Here is a 24,569-nt window from a genome sequence, read left to right on the forward strand (position 1 = left end):
TTAAAGCGTAAGATAATTTAGCAAAATTTTATAATTTTTTTATATATTTTTATAAATTAATATTTTCTTATAAAAAAATTAATTAAAATTTTATTAATTTAAAAAATAATTATTACAAAAATGTTAAATTAATAAATTTTTAATAATTAATAATTTTATACAAAAAAAATCAATTTACTAAAATCACATAAGATTAATCATAAAATTTCGTTAAATTTTCTTATTTTTTATAATAAAATAATTTTATTTTTATAATAAAAATTAAATAACTATAGAATTTTTTTTAATATAAGATTATACATTTTGTAGTAATATACATTTTTAATTCCCAATTTTCATTGTAATGTCACCAATATATATCTTTTTCCTTTTATAAAGGAAAAAAAAAAAGACAATTTTTAGTAATAGATTATTAGTAATTTACTTGGATTAGATTGCAATTATTTTAATAATAGAATAAAAATATAAGATATATAATCAAATATAATACTATTCAGTTTGACTTTTGGCCTTTGCATCAATTTTTAAACGCCACACAAATATGTTTATAGAAAACACACACAAATATGTTTACACAAATTGAATTAATATCAAATCATTGAAATAAAATTGGACAATAATCCAAATAAAACATGGGATATTTTTTTCAAGCTATTAATTTTGAATAAAAAAAAATAAGATAAAGGGCGAAAAAAAGAAAAAAAAAATTGATTTCATCCTATTTGAATAGTGAAGAAAAAAAGTTTTTTGATAGAAGGAAAGTGAAGAAAAATAGTGAAAAATAAAATAATTGAAAATTTTCCAATTGGGCAATTGCAGTATTTCAAAATTAGTGAAAAAGTGGAATAAAGAAAATTCAAAGTCATACAATAATAAAAAATTTTTTTATAAATAATTTGAAGAGTTAGTTAGCTCAACATAAAAGAGTTCTTTTCCTTTTTTTATTTGAAAGATATTTTAATAATCTCAAGAGTTGATGACAAAAGATTTGTTATTTTTAATATTAAATACTAAAAAAAGCATAACTTTTATTAGGGTTTATTCTGATAAATTAAGTTAAAAATTAAAAAAAAAAATGACACAAATGAATTTATAAAGAGATTGAGATAGATTTTATCTGGCTCAAAATATATCTATAATACATAAATTATGTAGTATATAAATATGGCAATCCTAATTAGATAATAAATAAAAATATATATGTGTGACAATGATTGAATTAATATAGATAACTCATACTATAATTTTTAGGGAGAGCCTTAATTTTTAGGGAGAGCCTTCTCTTTTTCTCTATATATTTTTTTTTCCTATTATCTCTGTTTTTCTTTTTTTTTTTTTTAATCCTTAATTAGTTATTGATGAGAAGTTAACGATTACTAATGACTTAGCGGATATCAAGCCCACCACGACTCCACGGATATCCAAATTCCTCATAAGCTTTTGTCCATCAAGCCTTTAATGATTTAGATATTTCATCAATTCAATTTGCATCTTTCAATTAATATAATTATTTATATATTTGATTTTTAGGGTTTATATTAAATTTATCTAATAAAAATTTTAGTATAATAAAAATGTCTTATACCTATAAATTTATTTATTTTTATATTCTTTTTAAGTAACTATGCTTACTAATAATACAACTAATTTAATTTAGCTAGTACAATTCATTAGACTAATTTATCCCTTCCATAATCACTAATTGTATCATAATTTAATTAACTTTTCATATTTGTAGCCTATAATTTCTCTTATATATTAAATAATAAAATTAAAAATAAAAAAATAAAAGCGCTTTTTCCTATGAACTCTAACTTCAAATGAATAGTTGATCAACCAAGGACTCACTCCAAATGAATAGTTTATATATTATATTTATAGTACTACAATTTTTTTTTTCAAACTGATATATTTATTTTTTATTTTTAATATATAATTAATATTTTATAAACATTAAAAAGATAGTTTTTCATTTATAAAATATTTTATTTTATATATTAATTATAAATATTGAAAATAAAAAATATTTAAATTTTAAATATTTTAATATTTTATTATAAATTTTTAAATCAATATTATATATGCAAACATAACTTAATAAATATTGAAATATTAATTTTGAAAATAAAACTTAGTTGATTAGACTTGTTAAATTATATTAATAAGTGTAATATTTAATTATTATATATTTAATTAATTTTAATGATTCATTAATTGAAGTATTGATCCATTAGCTAAATCAGTAATTTGTCGACCTAGTCTCTTAGTTGGGTACTGAATTTTCTTTTTAAATATTTTTCTTTATTTTTAATTCTTATTAAACAATATATATGAAAAGTTATAAACTTTAAATATGAAATGTTATATATATATATATATATATATATAAAGTAAGAATGTATTTTTAAGAGTTTATCATGTGACATTCTCTTTTATAATATTATTACATGACTAACATATGATTTTTTTTTTCATAGTATTATCATGTGATATTTTTTATTATATGTAAGTTATAAATTATTTAATAATTATTTTATTAATATTATAATAAATAATTATTATTATAATGTAACTTATAATATATTAATTATATATATATATTTATATTTATATTATATATAGATAGATTTTAATTATTTTTATTATAAAATTTTTATTAAAAAATTTAAGAAATAAAAATAATAAAAATATATTTAAATAATTAATAAAAAATTTAAAATATTATATTATTTTTATATATTAAAAATTAAAAAATATATATATATTAAAATGATTAATAATCACATACATTAATATAGATAATTTCTTAATATTAATTATTAATGCCTGGACAACTGCCTAATATTAATTATGAACGGGATAAATTAGCCTATATTATTTTTGCTAATTAAATTGATTGTGGCTGTAGTTTTAAAAACAGGGTTGTCTATTTTCATTTTTAATTTTTAAATAATTAATAATAAGAGATGATAGTTAACATCTAAAAAACCAGCTCTTAAATTTAGTTTGTCCTCCCATAAATGCATACCAAAATCTGCCTCCGCAGATTCCACCATAAATTTTAACAGTGGAGCTCAATCTTTGTGGCAAACAAAGAAAGCAACTTCAAATGCCAAATGTGCGCAGTAATAGCCAAATTCTTGACATGAATTCGCTAAGCTCTCGGAAGAAAAAAATTCACTAAGCTCATGCCGGCTGGTCGTGGTGGCCCATCCTTTCATCCTTTTTACCTAAGCTTACTTCCTAAACGCCAAAGAAGCATAAGCTATGGCAGAGCAAAACCCAACAGAGGAATCAGCCAGGACCTGCCTTCTTACTCGTTTGCTCAGAAAACCAACAGAAAGGGACACTTCAAGAGGATTATACCATTCACCCTCATCACAAGTGAATTAGTGGGTATATTCGATGCCTCAACCATTCTTACGATTCGACAGACAGGTTAATTTGATCTGGTTTCTGGGCGTTACTAAACGCCTATCAAGTTAATAAACTTCCCCATCTTTTTCTAATCTAATCTAATAAATAAATCTTGATTGCCACTCCCAATCAGGCGATGGAAGTGGATATATTTCATCTTTCCCACTCTGGCAGATGTGTCACTATATATAGTGGCCGTGGGTATTCTAAGCAGAAGCATCTAAAACAACAGTAGCCCTTTCTCAATATTTGATCTAAAGCGATGGATGTTTTCACAACTACTATCCTTCCAAGTTTTCAAGTAATGCCCTATGCCACCCCTGCGGCTATTGGTGTTTTGTCCTTCTCCATGTTCTTTATGAAAAAATTCATCTCTGATAATAAGAAAAGAAATGCCAGACTTCCTTCTGTGCCAGGTGTGGTGCTTTTATGGGTATTCTTCTTCGTTTTGTCCTCTGCTAAAAAGAGAAATCAATAGAGGTTTATGTAATTAACTGCGATGATAGAGTTTTTCAAGAATTGAAATAACTTTCAAATGTGGAATTGATGCAGAGGTACCTGGGTGGCCAGTTATAGGGAATTTGCTGCAACTGAAGGAGAAGAAACTCCACAAGACTTTCACTAGCTGGGTTGAGATTCATGGACCAATCTATTCAATTAGAACCGGATCTTCCACCATTGCTGTTCTCAATTCAAATGATGTTGCCAAAGAGGTGTGCTTTTATCTTTTCTTTCTCCTCTTCTTTATGGTTTACACATGATCTTCTAGCTCCCAAACTCCAAACTTTACGCTCATTTGGTGCCTCCCTGAGATCTACCTTCGATTAAAAAAAAAAAAAAATTCCGCATCGAATTTGAGAGGGTAATTCTGTCTTTTGGTGAAAAGGGCTGTTTGCGAGAAAGTTCCGCTCGACTTCAGATAGTTCGGATAAGTCCAAGAGTGTTGGTCGTCTGAGAGTCCACGAGTCAATACCTGCTGGCTTTAATGGAACTTGGAAATTCAACCCTAATCCGATTCATCATGTACTCTATACACAGTTATATAAGATTTATATTTTTAATAAATAAATGTTATATATTTTATATTTTAAATTTAGGATAAATGAATTCATAACGAACGAGCCTATATTTATAAAAAAAAAATTTATGAAACTTAGCTTTGTAATTTTTTAATATCCCTTTAGTGCCATTAATTTAATTTCTTATACTAAAGGATGCATACTGTAGTTATTCTGCTGTCAACAAATTCCTTGGGTTTGCTTCAAATTATACCAGAGATGAATTCTGACTATGCTTTCATAGTTGTGGTCCAATTCTAGCGATTGCAGGCAGAAAGAATTCTTTTCTAAAATATGAATTTCCTAGTTTTCACATTATTATTGCCAGTGGCCATGGAATGTTATATAACATACTGATGATGGTGCTATATTAACCATTGGGCTATTTCAGGTGTATGACATGTTAGTTTGGTTTAATTTTCTCAGAGATTTTTCCAAAACAATTCTTTGGATGATAGTTTTTTGTTAACTTCTGTAAAATGTTTTGAAAATGTAAGTCCTTTCTGTTTCTCTTCCTGAATGAAGAATGGAATACATTTATGCAAATGCACAGACGGGCTGCAACTCTATATTTTCTTGATTATTTCAGGCCATGGTGACTAGATATTCTTCCATCTCAACAAGAAAATTATCAAAAGCCTTGACTGTGCTTACCCAGGATAAATGTATGGTTGCAACAAGTGATTATGATGAGTTTCATAAGATGGTGAAACGATGTATACTTACAAGTGTATTAGGAACAAATGCTCAGGTTAGCTGCTATAACTTCTAAATTCCCCTTGTGAGTTTCTGCCTTAACATTACACTTTTTGTCAAAAATCTGTTTTGAATTCAATTTGCAGAGGCGACACCGGTGCCACAGGGACACCCTGATTGAAAATATTTCAAACCGGTTGCATGCTCATGTAGACACCTCTCCAGACGAAGCAGTGAACTTCAGGGAAATTTTTGAGTCTGGACTTTTCGGAATAGCACTGAAAGAAGTGAGTTCTTCAATTTCCAGTTAGGAATATAATCTTCTGTACTGAATTAAAAAAGTGAGATGAAATTTGCAGGCGTTGGGAAAAGATGTGCAATCTGTTTATGTTGATGAATTTGGTTCCAGTCTGTCAAGAGAGGAGATTTTTAAGGTTTTAGTGCTTGATCCAATGGAGGGAGCAATTGATGTGGACTGGAGAGATTTCTTCCCATATTTGAGTTGGATTCCCAATAAAAGATGGGAGCTGAATATCCAGCAAATGCATTTACGCAGGCAGGCAGTAATGAATGCCCTTATGAAGGAGCAAAAGAAACGAATTGCCTTAGGAGAGGTAAGTCTTTTCTTTGCCTCCAAATTTCTTTTGAAACTATGAGTTCTGTAACTTGTTTCAGATTTGGTACAGGAGCTAAATAGTTATCTCGACTTCTTATTATCGGAAGGCACGCTTACAGAGAAGCAAATCAGCATGTTGGTTTGGGAGGCAATTATTGAGGCATCAGATACAACTCTGATCACTAATGAATGGGCCATTTATGAACTTGCAAAGAATCCAAACTGCCAGGTTGTTTCAGTTGCTAATCTACATTTTTTTTTTAATATCTGGATACCTGTTGCATGTAAAACCTTATATTGATTCCCCCTTTCACTTGATAGGATATGCTCTTTCAGCAAATCCAAATTGTATGTAGGTCTGAAAAGACCACAGAGGAACACTTGTCTCAATTGCCATACTTGAATGCTGTTTTCCATGAAACTATTAGGAAACACAGTCCGGTTCCAGTTATACCTTTGCGATATGCGCATGAAGATACAGAATTAGGAGGTTACTACATTCCTGCTGGAAGTGAGGTTTGCAAGTTTGACAAAGCAATTTCTTTGTTTCCTAAAAATAATGGTTGGCAAATTTAACTTGAAATTTAATGTGCAGATTGCTATTAATATTTATGGGTGTAATATGGACAAAAAGCAATGGATAAAACCTGAAGAGTGGAAGCCAGAGAGATTTCTTGATGGCAAATATGATCCCAAGGACTTGCACAAAACAATAGGATTTGGAGCTGGAAAGAGGGCATGTGCAGGTGCTCTTCAGGCATTGTTGGTAGGATGTACATCAATTGGCAGACTAATTCAAGAATTTGAGTGGAGACTGAGAGATGGAGAGGAAGACAATGTGGCTATTGTTGGACTTACCACTCGCAAGCTTCAACCATTGCATGCCATCATAAAGCCAAGAACATAAGGACTCGTTGTCATAGATTGATAGTGATTAGTGATGGTCTCTCCATGAATCAATCTTACATATGTTTCCTAATATATCAATCATGCGCGTGGACTTCTGTTTCTCATACTATGTTTAGGAATTGGCAGAATCGTCTTAAGAGGGGTGCAAAAATAGAACAGAGAGGGACAAAAATAGTAAGAATTAGTGGGTGCTCTTCTTCTGGTGATGTGCAGTGCCAAGCCAATGGAAAATGGCTAATAATGGTTGGCAAACGAAAAAGCCAAGAAAGGGGTCAATAAGTCACACCGCCCCAACCGGCATGAACGCCAAATTTCTCACACCCCAATGTAAGTAACAGGTGCATTGCATGATAGATTGTTCCGGGAAATTTCATACGAGGTGAGTTGTTGAATCTGAATCCATTGCAGAAGAAAAAAACACAAGTACACAAGCTAAATTCAGAGTGATAAGATAGCTACCCTCCACCTGAGTGAAAGGGAACCCTGTGGGAGTGGACTAGTTGAATTCAAAATTATTATTAGAAAAAAAAAAATCAAAAGTGTCATAAATTCAAAGCAATAGGCCCACTAGATGCTATAGGCCAATGCTATTGGCTGAATCTCATTGATTGAGAAAGTGACAAGGGTATGCTTGAGGCGGGTGATTTGGTGGGTTTGAGTGGAAAAGGGTTTGGGGGAGACCGTCAATCGGCAGAATTTGCCCCAATTTTTGGACCCACTAAGAGTGTGTGTGGGCGTGTCGTGTGACCAAAATTCGGCTCACTGCTTCGTCCAGATTGTAGGCTTGAGCAGCTTGCGTGCCTAACTCCGCTATGCTTCAAACTTTATAAAATAACATTATTTATACGATTTTTAAAATTATATATTTAAAAGAATGTATAGTTTTTTATTTAAAAAAATTATTTTCTAACTTTCTAAATTAGTAAATTAAAATTTTTTTCTCTTTAAAAATCTTAAGTACCTTTAAGAATAATAAAAAAATTATAAAAATTCAAAAATTATGAAAATTTCACTTAAAAAAAAATATCTTACTTTGCCTCGTAGAGTTTAGTCATAAATTGGCATCACCCCTATTTAAACCAGTACAAAAAAAAATTGGGCTATGAAATCCTAAATTTAATTTTAAAATGAATCAAATTAAAATAATTAAAAATTTTAAATTAAAAACTAATAAGAAAAATCAAAATAGAAATTAAATCAAATTGAATTAAGCAGAAATTTTCAGTTTATTAATTTGAACTTATTTTGTTTAGTATTTAAATTTACATTTGTTTATTCTTTAAATTTTATAAATTATATATTATATTTTATAAAAATTATAAAATTGACAAAAATTATCATGAAGTTGAATAAATGGACTAGGTATAGTTTTTACTAAACTTTATAGATAAAATTATAAATATTTTCATAAAATATTAAATATTTTTAAGCCTTATTTAATTGAGGTATTTAACCTAGAAACTTCAAATAAATCTATCTTATTTGATTTAAGAAATCCAATATCTTCCCTTTTTTTTTTTTTGAAATAACTCACTTACCCATGCACTAGAAAGTGGAGAGTTTTAACAATTTATTTTTAAAGTTGTGTTTGGATTGGAAAAAAAAAATAAAGGGGGAAGAAAAATTATTAACAAATATATATATATATATATATATATATATATATATATATATTCTCTTTTCTATTGTTTAAGAAGGAAAGAAAATTGAGAAGGATGGAAAATGAAGATAGATAATAATAAATGGATTTCATTATTTTTATTTTATTTTAAAGAAAAAGTAAATAAAAAATAAATAAATTTAATTTTTTTATCTATATAATTATTTATTTTAATTTTAAATAAAGAAATAAAATAAATATTTTATTATTTAAAATGTTAATTTTTTCTATATTTAAATAAAAAAATAATTTTACAGTAACCCAATGATTTCGTGTAAGATGCATATATGAAATAATATATAAATAAATTTAATTATAATAAAATAATTATTTGATAATTATTTATTTTGAGATTATTTTTTTATTTTTAAGATTCATTTTTATTTATTTATCTAAAATTTATTTATTTATTATTTTATATAAAATTACTTGTATAAAATTTTCTAAATAAAGATAAGAAAATAACTTTTCCATATTTTTATTTTTCTTTCTTATTCCCTTTCTTTATCATTATTATTATTATTATTATTATTTTTTTATCTTTAACAAAGTTCCCAAAGAGAGTGGGTGGATGGGTGGAAATGAAAGCGGGAAGGGAAGCGAAATCAGAGGAGCAGAGATCGCGGCAACGGAGATATCGGGGAAAGAAGAAGAGAATCTGAATATAGTGGTGGCAGAGCAAGCAATGCTACCCAATTATTGCTTCCCACGCTGCCCGACATCAATGATGTGGTCGGCCCTCTTTTATCCTACTACAATTATTTTTTTTATATTGATAATATATTTATTATTAATAATTAAAAATTAATTTATTAATAAAATTAACATGAGTGGTAAAAGACTTTAACTTTTAAATATAATTAATTATTTAATTTTTATAAATAAATAAAATTTTCACTGAAAATAATTTATTTTATAAAAAAACAAATACTTAATTTTGTTAATGAACACTTTCAAAATGTTTTAAAATTTTATTTATGTGTTCTAAAAAAAATTACATCTTTAAAATCTTCTAAAACTTGATTTGGTTGCACATTCAGATTCAAGTATTGGCTTATAAATTTAAGTTCTTTTTTATTTTCTATAATAATATTATTTAATAAATATGTCTTCTTTGTTTATTTTTTATTATTTTTTTATTTTATTTATCTATTTATAAAATTTGAAGAGTTATTTATTGATGATGTAAAATATATTTTAATTTTAATAAAATAATTACAAAAAGCTCTTTAATGGATTATTATTTATAGTTGACATAATAAATTTTATAATATTTTTAAAATTGTAAATTTTCCAATTTAAAGTTAATTAAATAAATAAAAAAAGCAAAGCATTTTAATTTGTCATTATCCATAAAAAAACCATCATTAATTCCTAATAATAAATTGTAATGATAATATTTACACTGTACAATTTCATGCACGGGTCCAAGAAATCTTGCAGGGGCTTGTCCACTCACAAACCGAATACGCCTGCCTAGTCAATAGAAACAGCAATCCCATTTGCAAACACTTGCACTGAATCATCCCTGCACTGCAGTGCACCCTTCAAACAAGCAAGCAGAGCCAAGCCACGCGTCGACTCGAGCCGTCGTTAAATGGAGCAAGCCAGAAACCACCGCCTTTTAAAAACATGAAAATTTATATATATATATATCTCTTTCCCCCACCAGATAAAACCCTTTTCTATTCACTGCCTAGCTCTCATCATTCTCTCTCGAAACCCAAAAAAATGCCATCGCAATCCAGCGACAGGCGACCCCAAAACAACTTGGGGTTACAGCCACCGCCGAAGCTGGCTGAGCCACTCCCTTGCCCAAGGTGCCAGTCCACAAACACCAAGTTCTGCTACTACAACAACTACAATCTCTCCCAGCCTCGCCATTTCTGCAAGTCATGCCGCCGCTACTGGACTCACGGTGGTACACTTCGAAACGTTCCCGTTGGCGGTGGGACACGCAAGAACTCCAAACGCTCTCGTTCCTCCTCTTCTCCCAACTCCACTTCTTCTTCCACTAGTACCTCAACTTCCACTTTGTCCACTGTGATTCATGAGCCTGAGTCCTTGCCTGTGCTCGCTAATCTTGACTCGGCGTTACCCTTGTTAAAGGTCGAGTTTTCGGATAATCTGAATCTGAATGAGAATCTTCCTGTAAGCGAGAATGGAAACTTCATCTCGCTTCTGAACTCGCAAAAGGGACCAGGGTTCATGGGGATGGTAGGTTACGAGTCGGGTTTTGGATACGGATTGTGCGAATTGGGGCATGGGTTTGGGGGTAGAGGGACTTGGCCATTTTCTGGCCTGGGGTATGTGAATGGAGGTGGTACTTCTGGGTGCAACACGTGGCAGGTGGATGATGTTGAAGGAGGAGGTGGGTTGGTGGATGAAGATTGCTTTTCTTGGCCTGGTCTAGCAATTTCCACTGCAGGCAAAAGTTTGAAGTGACTGTCTATTTTCCCATATCGAAGCAAAGGTTTTCTTTGAACGCTTTTCCCTTTGTGGGTGGGGCTTTTGGATGTTGTGTTTTAGCTTTATTGCAGGCTCTGTTTTAGTTTCAGTTGTCCTTTTCCTTTTGGGTTCGTATAGATAGGATGATATGGTATAGAATATGACTGGGATCAAAAGTCTCCTGGTTAGGTCGTGGTTTCTCTGTTCTAATGGCTCTGTAAAGCTTTTTGGATCTTTTCTTGAACAAATCCATGGAATGGAAAAAGAAAAAAAATTTACATTTTCTGGTGGATTTTCTTGTCCCTGTTGTTCATGGAATGTGGATATGTGTTGGTTTTCTTTGGTTGTGTAATTCTAGGTAAATCTGGACAAAGTAATAGGAGAAGCTGATGATTTTTCGATTTTGAAAGAATGTCTGGGACTGAGCGGGAGTCGTCTGTGGAGATTTCAACCGCTGTTTTTATTTTGTGGATTAACGTCTGGGCGCAAGCGTATATTTTGAATGCATCCACCCACACACATGTAGAAGCTGAAGCCTAGAAGGTGTTTGTTTGATCGGTTCTAAATAAAGTGGATTGGACCTCGGATCGCACTTGCTTTTTCCCTCTTTCTTTTTTTTTTTTATTCAATTATTTTTATTTTTATTATGAAATTAAATTAATGATGATTAACTAATAAATTATAGCTTTTTCATAATTGAGTTTCAATTCTAATTGAAATCAAATGTAAAAATAATTAATGGTCTTTAAAGTACATATAAAAATCTAGACTACATGATCACTTACGGCCAATTCACTTTAATGAAGTGATATTAAGAGATTTTAAATGTAAAATTTAATTAAAATTAATAGTGATTTTTTAACTGCCCAAAATGCATCTTGGTTAAGCGGAGTTTGTATCATTATATTCAAAATCACACATTCAAATCATAAGATTATTTATTATATGGTGTACACTTTTTCCTCATCATCATACATTACTCATTTTATATATAAAAAAAATGACATTTTTCTATAAGAAAAAAAATATTTTTTAGTGTCTTTGATATACCTAATAATTAACCCCAAATCACACCACACAGGAAGCCTATATAACTTCTTAGAATGAATTGTCTAAGCATCAGTGGTCATGAAGTTTGTGGCCACGTTGGATTGGTTAATTTGATGGTAGCCGAATATTTAGCATTTGCAATTCACAAAGTGATTATACAGCACAATCGTGACTTTATGTTAATATTTGATATAAAATTGTAAATCAATCAAGAAATAATAATTAAGCATAAAATAATAGTTATCATTTTAAAAAAATATTTTTAATATATAAATAAAATTAAATTTTATAGGATCTATTTGCTCTATTATTAGTTTATCATTCTATGTAAGTCATCCTACATAAAATCAACATTGTATAATATAATTTTTCTTGATTTGTTGGATTTTGTTAATTGTTATTCGCCTAGATCAAGATTTTATTTTTAGACCTATATATTGACAATTAAATCAATTATCATCAATCATTTTGACCCTTGAGCACAAGCAGTCCTTGCTCGCAACCAGTGTAAAACTCAATACCGTTTGGGTCCATTTGCTCCAATATATATATATATATATATATATTTAAGGGAGTCCAAAAGGTCCTAAGCATGCCTTCAATCACAGTTCAAGTTCTCTTAAATGTTTATCCCCATTATGGATACCAGGCCCATAAGTCTCTGCCCACAAGAACTTGCATTTGCATTTTACAGAAATAGTTCATTGCCGCAATTCTTGACAAAATTTTCAGTAAAACAGTGTTCTTCTTATGCATGAGAAAGACGAAAAAGCGGCATGATCCCAGGTATACTTATAACATAAAGACCATCAACTCTACATATCTCGATAACAAATTCCAACGCTGATTCTTTAAGACCAAAAAAGGAAAGACAGGTTATGTAAACAGTAAACACATGCATACATGGAGTGTTTGATTCCTCAAGCAAATACATAGACAGCATACAAAATTAATTGATCCACAGTATTCAAAAGCTTGCTGCTTCCTAATTCGGTGGCTTGAAGAATTTTAATCTCAGACCATTGTTCACGATACTCCAAACCCCTCCAATGGAAAAGGCCAAGCTAAATGCAATACCCAACCAACCCAGGATCCAGTTGAAATACCAATTGAAGCTGTACTTTGTAGGTCTTTTAATGAGAACCCACATGAAGCAAGGGTATGCAAATGTGACTGGAAGGGTAAGTCCCCCCAGTAAACCAGCTAAACTAGATAGGAAAGGAAGTGCAACCCCTATGAAGAAAGAGACGAACCCATAGAAAACCCGAAATCCTGACCGAACCCAGATTGAGCATGGACGGTTGGTACGGCTGATGTAGCTGGCTTCAAAACTGTCAAAAACAGGCATTGAATATATCTGGAAACTGCTTAAGCAATTGAACACAACTAGCAGAAAAGTCAATGCCAGAAGTCCTCGAGGAATATCATGGCTGTGGAAACCATATAAAGCATTGAGAATTCCCCCTGAAGGCATCTGAAACAACATAAGAAACATAATCAATAACAAAAAGAGAAGAAACAATATTTGTCACATATAAATCAAGCAATGATTAACAACCCAATGGCAGAATAAAAGGTATGGTTTATAAATTCATATAAGGAATTTGAAGAAAGCAACTGAAAGTATATGAACATGAATAATGAGTTTGACCTATTGAGTCAATGATGTATGTTCAATTATTTATTGATTATTTAGAGGCACAGAGATGCAGTAGTGATGACATATGCTCCACCTACTGATGTAAATCAAATAAACATTTAAGTCAACATAAATGGAAATGTTTCCAACTTGCAAAGGACATGAAACCCTGCGATTGTGAATAACATAAAATGCTTTAACCCTCATTAATGCTCAATGCTCTCTTCTTTTATAGTAGTATTAGCTAGCTCCAACGGTACAAAATTATAAGCTTGTAGCAGAACTGTGGGAACACACTACTTAAGAGGCTCTCTTCCCACACTAACTGCCATCTTCTATCATTCCTTATTGGAACTACATAACGAACAAAACAAGGGCTGTTCTATCACATTACATTGCAACATGTGAGAAATTTATACACGGACGTAAAATTCTACTCATAACAAGCAAACTAATGCTTTGAGGTTTCTATCTCATCACTGAATTTGTCACATTTTCCTTCTCTACAGGTTAATATCCTGCTGCCTTGGTGTTCATAGTTTGTCCTGTACTTGTGCATTGGAGAGAATAGAGTGCTAGGATACTTACAAGATTTCCATAAGCCCAAAAGCCTCCAACGGCAATAGGGAAAAGGCACATGGCAATGAAGAAATAAGCAACTTTGGCGCCTTTCCACATGGGTACGTGAGCTGGGTGCTTAAAGGTCGATGGCATTGTCGCCTAAAAAAGCCACATTAAAAGACAAAAATAAGGCCTCAAAATGTGGATAATTTTTGACCTTTTTCTAGACAGAGGAAGAACTGTCACTTTGAAAGTCACACAGTGGATACCTGAATCTCAAGGACTAGATTATGCCCTCTGAAAGCAAAGGCTACAATTCCAAGCGCATTCAGTACTGAAAAGACAGAAGCAGCAGAGGATGGCAAAAAAATGGGTTCATAGGAAATTGAAGGTGGCCTTTGTTGACTAATAGATAGCACCCACACCATGGTGGAATATGTTATTGCTGTTATGGCACCAACAAGGGAAAGTCCTGCAATTGAATTAAGGTTTGGGAGCTGAGACAGTACAATGCACAGAGAAGTGAATACCAGGTACCACTCAACCGTTGTTAGGGGATTCGACGAACAGAGAGGCCCACAAACTATTTGGAAGAAGAGTTTCATCGTCTCTCCTCCTATAAGAATCAAAGCTGTTGCAGTTCCAGCTGACAAATAAACGGTTGGAAAGAGAGCAAGCCAAACGCCTAACCTTTCCCCTGCAAACAAAATAATACAGGAGCAGTTATGGAAACTAAATTTGGAATTGTAAATCATAGAGAAACATCTCCAACGCCAATCCATACAAACTGGCATATTTAGGAATTAGGAAATATTCAAGCTTGCAGGCAAAGGTATACTGGAGTGAGGTATCCACTTCAAAATCCAGTCACACCCAATTATTAAAAAAGGTCATAATAGACAGCTTCAACACGGCCTTTTCAATTTTTTATTAAGCAGGGAATCTATGTTGACTTTCAAAAGAAATAGTGGAGGTTGTATCCTCACCGAATGCAGCTTGTGCGAGCTCGACGTATCTGTTGTACCTCTTCCCAGGAACAGCTTCATGTAACTGAACTAAAACCCACAAGGTATAAAGTTGCCAACAGTAGGCTATGGTCAAGGACAATATTCCCCAACTCCTGCAGAAAACACCCAAGGCAAAACGTGAACTCCAATTTCCTTCTTCTAAACACAGCGGATATTTTCTCTTCTCCGGTTTGTAAGATTTGCAGAAGCTCTGAATGAAGTGATAAGAAATATAACAGCTACTCTTCATTTATTCACCATTGTGGTTTTGATTTATTTCTCTTACGATTAGTGTCCCCCCATTCTTTAGTACCAGAAAGATACAAAGGAGAGTTGCAATAGCAAGTAAAATTGACTAAGTGAGGCAGTTTGCAATCTTAATAGGAAATATTCAATTTCAATCCACTTGTTCTTTCTGGAAGCTACAGAAAGTACGGCTATCTTCATCACATCGTAGTTAAGGTACATGATAAAATACAACTTTGAACTATGAGACAGGGAGCACTGAGTAGTAAGACCACTGAGTTAACCTCGATGCCTGATTGCTAAAAATCAGAAATTGGTGGATTTATCAATAAAAAATTTCAACAAATAAGCCATAATTTAGAGTCCTCTTTTTTTTTTTTTAATACATTGGAAAATAATAATTTCTAGTGCTCTTAAAAATACCCAAATTAGCTACATCCTTGTTTTAAAGTAATTAACAGTAGTTGGGGTGGATAACTTGGCAATGACCAAAGAGACTATCTAGCATCCAGTCCACTCACATTCAGGAAATATGAAAGAAGGGTATCCGGTTTTTTGACATGGCAATTGAATTGGAAAAATCAACAGTCAAAATGGTTGCAGAGAGCATAAGAGTTCTTGTCAAGATCAAAGATATTTTCAAAACAATGGCAACAGTATATCATGTTTAAAAATATCTCCAGGAAACAATAAGCATCAATCTCAAAGGCTGGAACTTTACATAGTGCTCATGTGTTACCATTCTGAAGATCGTGTATTATGAATTATGATCATGAATGGATGGAAAAAGCAACACAGGTAATAAATAATAATCAATTAAAAGGGGGTCCCTCGGTCTGAATCAAGCCAAAAGTAAAAACAGAAATATGAGGGGCCCCATTCCAGAGGTGGCATCTCTTCTCTAGAATAATTCCAATTGTATAAAAGCGAAAAAGTGAAATGAATGAAGTGGCTTTCTTCGAGGATAGTTTTGATTTCTATTCAAACCAAATCTGCGATAAGAATTTGGTAAAACCGTAGAGAAAGAAGAAGAGACCCACATCCATAAACTTTAGTCAGATTTTCCTGACTATTTGTGAAAGGAATTAGCATAGAGCCCTGTCACTTTCTTGGTGAATATACAAATTAGGAGTGCAACAGAGAAAATAAATGGAAAATAAATAGTAGTTGGCTAAAAAACCCAACTGTGAGAAATGGAACAGGCAAGAAAACCCCACCATTAGACATGTTATAGGGATATAACAGGATTCTACAAAAAAAAAAAAAAAAAAAAAGAATATAACAGGAGAAGATGCCGACAACGAAGTGAAAATCAGAGCTTTTATACAAGGTTAATAGTAATAATAGCATTCACGAAAATATGACTGAAGCTACCCAGCAAAACTCAACGTTTAAAATAAAAATAAAAATAAAAATAAAATTAAAAGAGCAGAACAAAGCAAGGCAAGCATTACCCGTAAGCTGGAATTAGAAAGTAGGTAATGCGGGAGCTATTCGGGAAGAGAAAAATAGCATACCATCCAAGGAAAGCGAAGGCAACAGGCAAAACCAGGGCCTGAAACCCAACACCAGCATTTAGATTATGAAACGCGGCGTAATGAGCGTTGCCATTGCGAGACTCGGTAATGGGTAGCCAAGCATCTTGTGGGTTGAGCTTGGTGAGGTGCCCCACCTCCTCCAAATATCCCTTCATGTTAATCAAAACCCTCTTCATGGGCGTCCCTATTGGACTCAAAAACCTCGGCGATATGAAAGACGTCGGCGTCCACGCAGTCGACGATTTCGCTTCCTTCGAAGGAGGCCTAGGCGATCGTTGACCCGAAGGAGTTAGAATCTCCGGCGTTGAGGCACGCGGAGTGGCCGGAATGGAAATGAGCTCCGTCTCTGGCCTTTCATCCATATCTCTTTGCTCTCTCTTAGTATCACTATTAACTCAAATGCTTGCGTCTGAATTAAAAAGTAAGAGAAGGAAGAAATATTCACAAAAGCAGCTCCGTCACCTGCTTTTTCATTCGTTGGTTTCTGATTGTTGGAGGGAGAGAACTCAGAGACTGAACAATGAAGAGGAATGTGAGATTGGTGTAGCAGTGAACGTGAAAGTTCGCACACTTATGATCACGACCGTTAATCTTACATGAGTTTTGGACCACGATGTTTTTATCATGGAAGCCGATCGTGATGTGCGACAGTAAATCAGCTGCGTGAAAGTTGACTGCTTTCGATTTTTGATCGATAGATTGTGGTTTGTATTTCTTCTGTTACTCGAGTGACGTGCTCTGGTGCTTGCTATGCATATATATATATATATATATATACACACACACACACACATGGGGAGAGAAGGCAATGGTTCTGTGGTGGATGGTACATGAGAGGTCATAGTACGGCGCAGAGAGTAGGTGAAAGCGCACACACTGTACACCAATACTTTCCATCAGGAGTCTGTTTCGTGTATTATCGTTTTCTTGTGGGGCCAAAGGTCTGCCTCCGGAATTTCCGCTTCGCTTCGACACTTCAATTGCGGAATGCTGTGACCGGCGCGTCTTCATGAAAGCACAAGTTAGTAGGGTTATGGCCATAGAGAAATTATATTGTAAACTCGTTATTCTATCTAGATAATTTATATTAATAATTAAATATTATTAATTTTTTTAAAATATTACTAATAATTATTATTTTATGAGTTCCATTATTATATAGTTATAATTTTTTATAATTTTATGAAATTCACTTAAATATATTTAGGTTTTTTTTTGAAAGCTAAATATATTTAGTTGATTTGTTATTTTATATAGGTTATTCTATATATAGAGTTATAAAATTTAGATTAGTATTAATTGAAATTAAATTTAAATTATATTAAAATTATTTAATTTAATTATTAATTAAAATATATTTTTTAAAAAATTAATCATTAAAACTATTCAAAATAAAACTAAATGAAAAGTAAATTAAAATTTGTAGCTCAAAAACTTAATATTATTTTAATCGTGTTAATATCCATAATTATTTTTATTAATTAATTAAATATTTATTTATTTATTTTTATTGATAAATATTTAATTATTTATATTAAAAATATATAATAATATCTGTGTTATATATTTTTAATTAATTAAATTAAATCGAACAATCAAATTGTAAATTTAAACTTGATTGATTTATTTTAATGTTTTCAGTTAATTAAAAAAAAAAAAAGAGTGAAAATTGTACTCGGAGCGCGTGGAGGGAGGTGTTATGGCGTGCAGGAACAAAGAGCCAATGAGATGGACCCACAGTCATCGATTTCTGTGCGGCGGTAACTTTGAAAAATAGATAGAGATGCTGCAAAAAGAAAAATGGTTAAAACGAGATGGAAGTTAGGCATTGGTAGGTTAACCCGACACCACCACGTGCCATTCCTGTCGCGGGTGATGCCGATGCCATTACTGGATACAGTTATTGTCTGTTTACTATTATTTTTGAAATCAGTGTTAAAAAATTTATATTTTTAAAAAAATATATAAATAATATTTTTTAAAAATAATTTTAATTTTTAAATACAATGTCAAACAAGCATTTAGGGTATCCACTGCTTGGATGCAGACGTTTCAAAGTTTGGCCGGTGAGTACAGTTACAGCTGAATTAGGCGTGCAAGCGTTCAACAATATCATTATTTGCTTGATCAAATACGATTATTAGTAAATCGACAATGATTATTATTATTTTTAAAAGAAATTTTCAGCAAATGGACCACAGCACTGAGTGTTTATCCGCCGAAAGTTGAGCTCTTCAGACGTCCCTTTTTCATTCAAATGGATCCTAAACCAGCATATATCATATACATGTTCCCCAGGCTATGTTTTTCCTTTTGATGGGAGGGGCAATATACAATCTTTGCCATTCTGGCACAAGTAAGCTAGTGGCTCATGAACATGGAAGGAAAAGTCTGTTGTTGCTGTCTTAGAAATGGCAAATCCCAGACACAACGCATTTTGCTATTTTCATCTGCAATGGGATGGAGTGGCAAATACCGGAAAATTTTTTAATTTTAATTATATAGGGAGTAGGATCTTAAAATCTTTTAAATATATCATAACCTGCCTACATATATTGAATTTAAAATGCCAAACAACATTTTTCATATTGTGACGGTTGTTGAAGAGAAATTTTAAAATACAACCACTATATATATAATAATTTTATCATAATTATTCATTATAATAAATTTTATACTATTTTAAAAAAATTGTAATAAATTTTATTATAAGTTATCCGTTGTATATGAATGATTATATATAATAATTTTTCTTGATTTTATTACATTGCATTCACTAAAAAAAAAAAGTAAATTTGCAATCGATTTTATAATTAATTTAATATTTTAATTTTCTTTTTAACTATAATAATACTAAGCAAAAAATTTAATAAATGATGCATAAATTAATTGTTATTAGTAAAAATAATATAATTACTTGTTAAGTCAACTGCAAAATATATATATATATATATATATATATATATATATATATATATATATATATATGATTAGTAACTGCTTTTTACAACTAAATAAAATATGTTATCATTAGCAACCGGTGCTTGCACTATAAATTGGTTGCCAAATTTACAAGGGAAAATATCGCTAATTTTGTTCAAAAAAAATTTTTTTTTAAAAAGATATTTTTAATAATTCTCCATGTCAATATTAATAATATGAAATTTCTCATTCTTACTTTCCAAAATAAATAAATAAAATGAAAAAATCAATGTATATATCTCTAATAAAGCATTTATCAACTAATTTTAGTCTATATGTCCACAAATTTATCAACTCAATCTATTTAACCAACATTCAATATCATGTATATGAGAAAAGAAATTTAAATTATAAAAGTAAAGATAATTAGAGAAATCAAAAAGGATTTTATAGTGGTTCGGCTTAGCTAGCCTACATCCACTCTCTCCCCTCTTTGAGTCTTTTCTCCACTATTTGCTCTTTTCTTTACAATTTCTCAGCTTTTCAAAATCTTAAATGCTCTTGAATGAAAGCAATGAATGAAAAATCAATGTTGAGTTCAAATGCTTTCATTCAATTGTATATTTTGTCCTTTCTAATAAAATTTTAGTTAGCAAACTAATGTTTTTAGCAAACATATTAAATTTTAGCAAAAAACTAAGTCAATGTCTCAACTTGCAAGGCAAAATGATTTAGACCTTTAAAAATATTTCAATAATTGTGTTCAAGGTCATGATGAGAAGAAAATAAATTTTCATTTTTGAGCTCCATATGACTAAATTCTCATTCATTCTTTTCACAAAAGACTCACTACCTTTTCTTTGAGTCTTGGCTTCCATAGTCTTGTTCTTTTCTCATTTTGTATTTGTCTTGAAATGCCTTTGAGTACCCTTTCTCATTAGATGCAACTTCAAGAATTCTTTAGTAATAAGACAAAGAATCTACACATCACTTTAAAGTTGGGTTAGATAGATTCTCTTTAAGTTTTGTTATCATCAAAATCAATGCTCATTTTGTAACCCCGTGTTATGGGCTTCGTGTAGGTATCCTCGATTACGGAAATTCGATGACGGATCTGCGAAATTTGCATTGACAGTTCTGGAAAAGTCTCCGAATTGGACCGAGGTTTTAGGCTAGCCCCCATTGTCAAACGTCCCGAGCATTGCGTTCAAGTAGAATTGGCAAAGGTAAACCGAACCTTAAGATTTCTTAATTATTTAGTGCTTAAATAGGATTAAAAATCCATAAAATAATTGTGGTAGCTTAGAAAATTATAATTCTTTTGCAATAGCTTAATAATATTACTAAGGACCGTGGGGCAAAGTTTTAAAATTTTTAGAGCTTATTTGGGCATTTTTGCAAAAATGATCAATTATAGGGATTAAATTGTAATTTTACATGTTGTGATGGATGATTGAATTGGTAGGCCCAAGAGGGTGTGTGATGTGATTGAGTTGTGGACATATGGATTGTGAATATAGAAGTGTCTTTTGAACCCTTTACATGTTGGGTAGGTATTAGGTATAGGGAGACTCTGTAGGATTTTATATATTATGATTGATGTTTTACCTCTTTAAATTTATTTTTTATTTGAATTAGCACTAATAAATTCACAATAAAATTATGTCGGTGATCAGGATCAACCTTCTTTCTTCACCCAATCTCTACCGTAATAACTGGTGTATTGTGAGTAAAATATTAAGTTTAATTATAATTTCGATATTATTGTATGTTCAAGCATGTTCATGCATCACTTATAAATATATATCTACGTAGTTAAATACTATGCACGTTTTATATTATATTCATAATTGATGAAGTGCCATGGATGCTGTTTGTGGTAATTTAGAGTAGTGTGCGTGTATTGGCGTGCGTGTGGTATGGCATTGGATATAGACAGGACGGGTAAACAAGGCTTAAGAGACACTCGCTGAGACCCGGTCCATTATGGATAAGTCGGGGTAGACACGGCTTGAGAGACACTAGCTGAGACCCCGCATTTGGTTTATCAAGCGAAAATCCGACTTGAGAGACGTTCGCTGGCAAAGGTTAGATTAAGAAAGCTATATAGAGGATCAGCTCCAATATATATATTGTTTGAACAGTGTTGGGTGGGTAAGTGCTCCAAATTGCCTTTTCACTGTTATGATGTGATTTGTATAAAATGTATGATGATGTTGCATTCCATTCCTTATGATACATTAACTTTATATAGCTATAGAAATTGTGTTAAAATTGATATTTTACTCTCTGAGTCGAACGCTCACTCATATTCACCTTATTTTTCTAGGCTACAGAATAAGACATTTTTCATAATAACCTGCTTCTTTTCTCGTAGGTTATCAATAATTACTTAATTGTATTATTATTCTCTAAAATTATAATTTAGAATTCCATATGTTTTAACAGTAGTATAGACTCTATTTGGAAATTGTATTAATTTACCTTATTGAGGTTAATAAATAAATATTTATATAATATTTAAATAATTTATAAATGATGTAACTGGGTTAAGCTGGGCTCACTAATATAAGTTTCTGATAATTATTGGATTAAGTTGGCTCGAAATAAAATTATAATATTTTAATTTAAAATTATTTTTATATGCATGTTGGGCATAAATTATGGGTTTGATCATGAGTTTGGAAACAGTAAGGCTTACTACAGGCCTTGGGGGCTTTATATCGATCCAGGTCCTAATGCCTGTCCTGCCTATAGGTTGGATCATGACAAACAATCATTTTTATAATCAACTGAATTTTATTGCTATTTGTTAAAGGAAAAATTTATGCTGATTTTTTAAAAATTAGAATCAACTAAATTAGTTCCTAATTCGTTTATGTAAACTAATATTTATTTCTATTCTCACCTCTTTTTTTTTTATTTTCTTTTCTTTTTCTCTTTCTTCTTTTTCTCTCATTTTCTTCCTTATATTTTTTTATCTATTTTATTTTTTATTAATCAAATTTGTTTCTCACCTTTTTTATTCTTAATCTATTCTCTTATTTATCATTTTTTCTTTATCATCTTTTTTTATCTTTTTTATTTTATTTATTTTTTATCATCAAATTGAAATTTTTTATCAATGTATTTTTTGTTAGTAATTTATTTGTAGTATTAATTTTAAGTAATAATTAATTTTTTAGTTTTTTTTATAATATATTTGGAAATTTTTTTAATAATATGTATTATAAATATATTTTATATTAAATTTTTTGTTAGTATTTTAGTTATTAGTTATTATTAGTAATTTGTTTTTATAATATTTTTATACTAAATTTTTATTAATAATTTATTATTTTAGTAAATTTTTAAAATTTTATTTATGTGATTTTTTTATTTTTTATTTTAAAATTTATCTTTTTATATTTTTATTTAAATTAACAATAGACAATCAATTACAAATAGTAATTGATTTATAAAACAATTATAAAATTAAAGACACTTAAGTTTTTCACTCAATTATGCATCAGTTACTAAATCAATTTTTTGTCAAAAATATTATTTTTCTTAAAAATTAATTAATTTAACAATCAATTCAATTAATTAGCTAATAAAAATTAATTTTTCATTCGATTGTAGAATAAATTAGCAACTAATTTCATTTGAACTGATTAAATTAGTCATTAAATCAGTTATTAATAGCAATAAGAAAATGATTCTTTTTTTAGTGATTATAATTTTTTTAAATATTTAAAAGAAAATCTGTTATTTTGAGAAATTAAAACTGTAAAAAAAAAAAAAAATCGATGTTTCAATCTTAACTAAAACTGACGAAAGCCCAAGTCTTGAAAAAGGACGCAAAGAATCATGGGCCCAGTTGTTTCTTTGGGTGATGGAGATGGACGTCCAGACTGGGGCATTTAAGGCCCGCTTTTATATATACATATATGTATAATTAAAATATATTAAATTTAATTTTAAAAATATTTAATTAATACTTTTAAAAGTTTTATTTTCAATAATAATATTTAACAATAACATTAAACAATGATTACAAATATAATGGCCAAATACATTCGCCACCTCCTAAATTTTGTATAAAATGTTAATTTATTATAAATTCAGAAACAAATTAGCATTTTATGAAAAATTCAGACAACAATAAAAGCATTTACCCTGGTAACTATCACCTTTTTAAATTCCAGAAAGTTCGGTCCAGTCCTACTATTTGGGTCTTCTCCCGTTTATACAACATTGTAATAAATGGGAGCATATGACAGTTTATCTATTATCCAATATTGAATTAGGTTTTGACTTTGGAGAATCTGACAACGATGGATTGCATTTATCGCTTTTTGGGTTCAAACTCCATCCCCCTTTGAGTTTTGACCAAGAAATTAATATACAAAGAGTCTCCCAGCGGACCAACCCTCTCATATATCCTTTCATTTTTTTTTTTTCCCTTTAATATGTAAGATATGTAATGAGGTTTTAGTTGAAAGATGGAAGCTATAGATTCCATAGATGGTCTGATCTTCAACTCTATCTACTAACTGAATTGACTCATTCACAACTCATTCACAACTCATTCATAACTTTTTTTTTGTCCACGTTTCCACAATTCAAATAGGCATATAGGGACCACCTAACGAACCCAACTATTTCTGTATGCTGATGCAAGCGCTTCCGTCACTCGCTGGATTACGTGGGAAGCTGCGTCGTCGTTGCAAGTTTGATATTAATATTTACTAAAAATCTTTAAACTATAATGAAATACTTTAGCCTCAAATGGAATAATTCGTAATATGGAGATTGAACCT

At 30.7% G+C, this 24,569-nt stretch overlaps 3 protein-coding genes and 1 long non-coding RNA gene across 5 annotated transcripts; 2 read left to right on the forward strand and 2 right to left on the reverse strand.

The window, feature by feature from the left end:
* Positions 1-3,119: 3,119 nt before the first annotated feature.
* On the reverse strand, positions 3,120-4,223 carry LOC131171290 (uncharacterized). Its single transcript, XR_009141921.1, has 2 exons — positions 3,976-4,223; positions 3,120-3,872 (listed from the first exon to the last, which is right to left on the reverse strand). It is a non-coding gene; the product is annotated as an uncharacterized LOC131171290 (long non-coding RNA).
* LOC110636190 (ent-kaurene oxidase, chloroplastic) lies at positions 3,680-7,177 on the forward strand. Of its 2 annotated transcripts, none has more exons than XM_021785764.2 (8): positions 3,680-3,833; positions 3,970-4,130; positions 5,065-5,226; positions 5,318-5,458; positions 5,531-5,785; positions 5,858-6,016; positions 6,109-6,303; positions 6,383-7,177. In XM_021785764.2, exons 1-8 carry the CDS (start codon positions 3,680-3,682, stop codon positions 6,692-6,694), a joined length of 1,539 nt encoding a protein of 512 aa, XP_021641456.2. In that variant the 3' UTR covers positions 6,695-7,177. The 2 variants fall into 2 exon arrangements, with proteins under 2 accessions (XP_021641456.2, XP_057986837.1); XM_058130854.1 differs by having other exon boundaries at positions 6,109-6,298; positions 6,383-6,525.
* Positions 7,178-10,019: 2,842 nt separating this feature from the next.
* On the forward strand, positions 10,020-11,096 carry LOC110636182 (dof zinc finger protein DOF1.6). Its single transcript, XM_021785754.2, has one exon. The coding sequence runs from the start codon at positions 10,088-10,090 to the stop codon at positions 10,799-10,801; it is 714 nt and encodes a 237-aa protein (XP_021641446.2). The 5' UTR covers positions 10,020-10,087; the 3' UTR covers positions 10,802-11,096.
* Positions 11,097-12,631: 1,535 nt separating this feature from the next.
* Positions 12,632-17,602, reverse strand: LOC110636183 (lysine histidine transporter-like 8). Its single transcript, XM_021785755.2, has 5 exons — positions 16,825-17,602; positions 15,041-15,174; positions 14,324-14,751; positions 14,082-14,213; positions 12,632-13,328 (listed from the first exon to the last, which is right to left on the reverse strand). The coding sequence occupies exons 1-5, from the start codon at positions 17,205-17,207 to the stop codon at positions 12,840-12,842; spliced, it is 1,566 nt and encodes a 521-aa protein (XP_021641447.2). The 5' UTR covers positions 17,208-17,602; the 3' UTR covers positions 12,632-12,839.
* Positions 17,603-24,569: the final 6,967 nt, after the last annotated feature.

Source organism: Hevea brasiliensis, chromosome 12 (genome assembly GCF_030052815.1).
Source record: "Hevea brasiliensis isolate MT/VB/25A 57/8 chromosome 12, ASM3005281v1, whole genome shotgun sequence".
NCBI lineage: Eukaryota > Viridiplantae > Streptophyta > Magnoliopsida > Malpighiales > Euphorbiaceae > Hevea > Hevea brasiliensis.

Bases quoted from the DNA above. Each gene is read 5' to 3' on its own strand.
- LOC110636190 (XM_021785764.2), top strand. From the start codon at position 3,680: ATGGATGTTTTCACAACTACTATCCTTCCAAGTTTTCAAGTAATGCCC. The intron at 4,131-5,064 runs GTGTGCTTTTAT...TGATTATTTCAG, and splicing joins CAAATGATGTTGCCAAAGAG to GCCATGGTGACTAGATATTC. The intron at 5,459-5,530 runs GTGAGTTCTTCA...TGAAATTTGCAG, and splicing joins TCGGAATAGCACTGAAAGAA to GCGTTGGGAAAAGATGTGCA.
- LOC110636182 (XM_021785754.2), top strand. From the start codon at position 10,088: ATGCCATCGCAATCCAGCGACAGGCGACCCCAAAACAACTTGGGGTTA.
- LOC110636183 (XM_021785755.2), bottom strand. From the start codon at position 17,207: ATGGATGAAAGGCCAGAGACGGAGCTCATTTCCATTCCGGCCACTCCG. The intron at 14,752-15,040 runs GTGAGGATACAA...TTTTGTTTGCAG, and splicing joins GCTCGCACAAGCTGCATTCG to GGGAAAGGTTAGGCGTTTGG. The intron at 14,214-14,323 runs GTATCCACTGTG...TGGCTTTTTTAG, and splicing joins ATCTAGTCCTTGAGATTCAG to GCGACAATGCCATCGACCTT.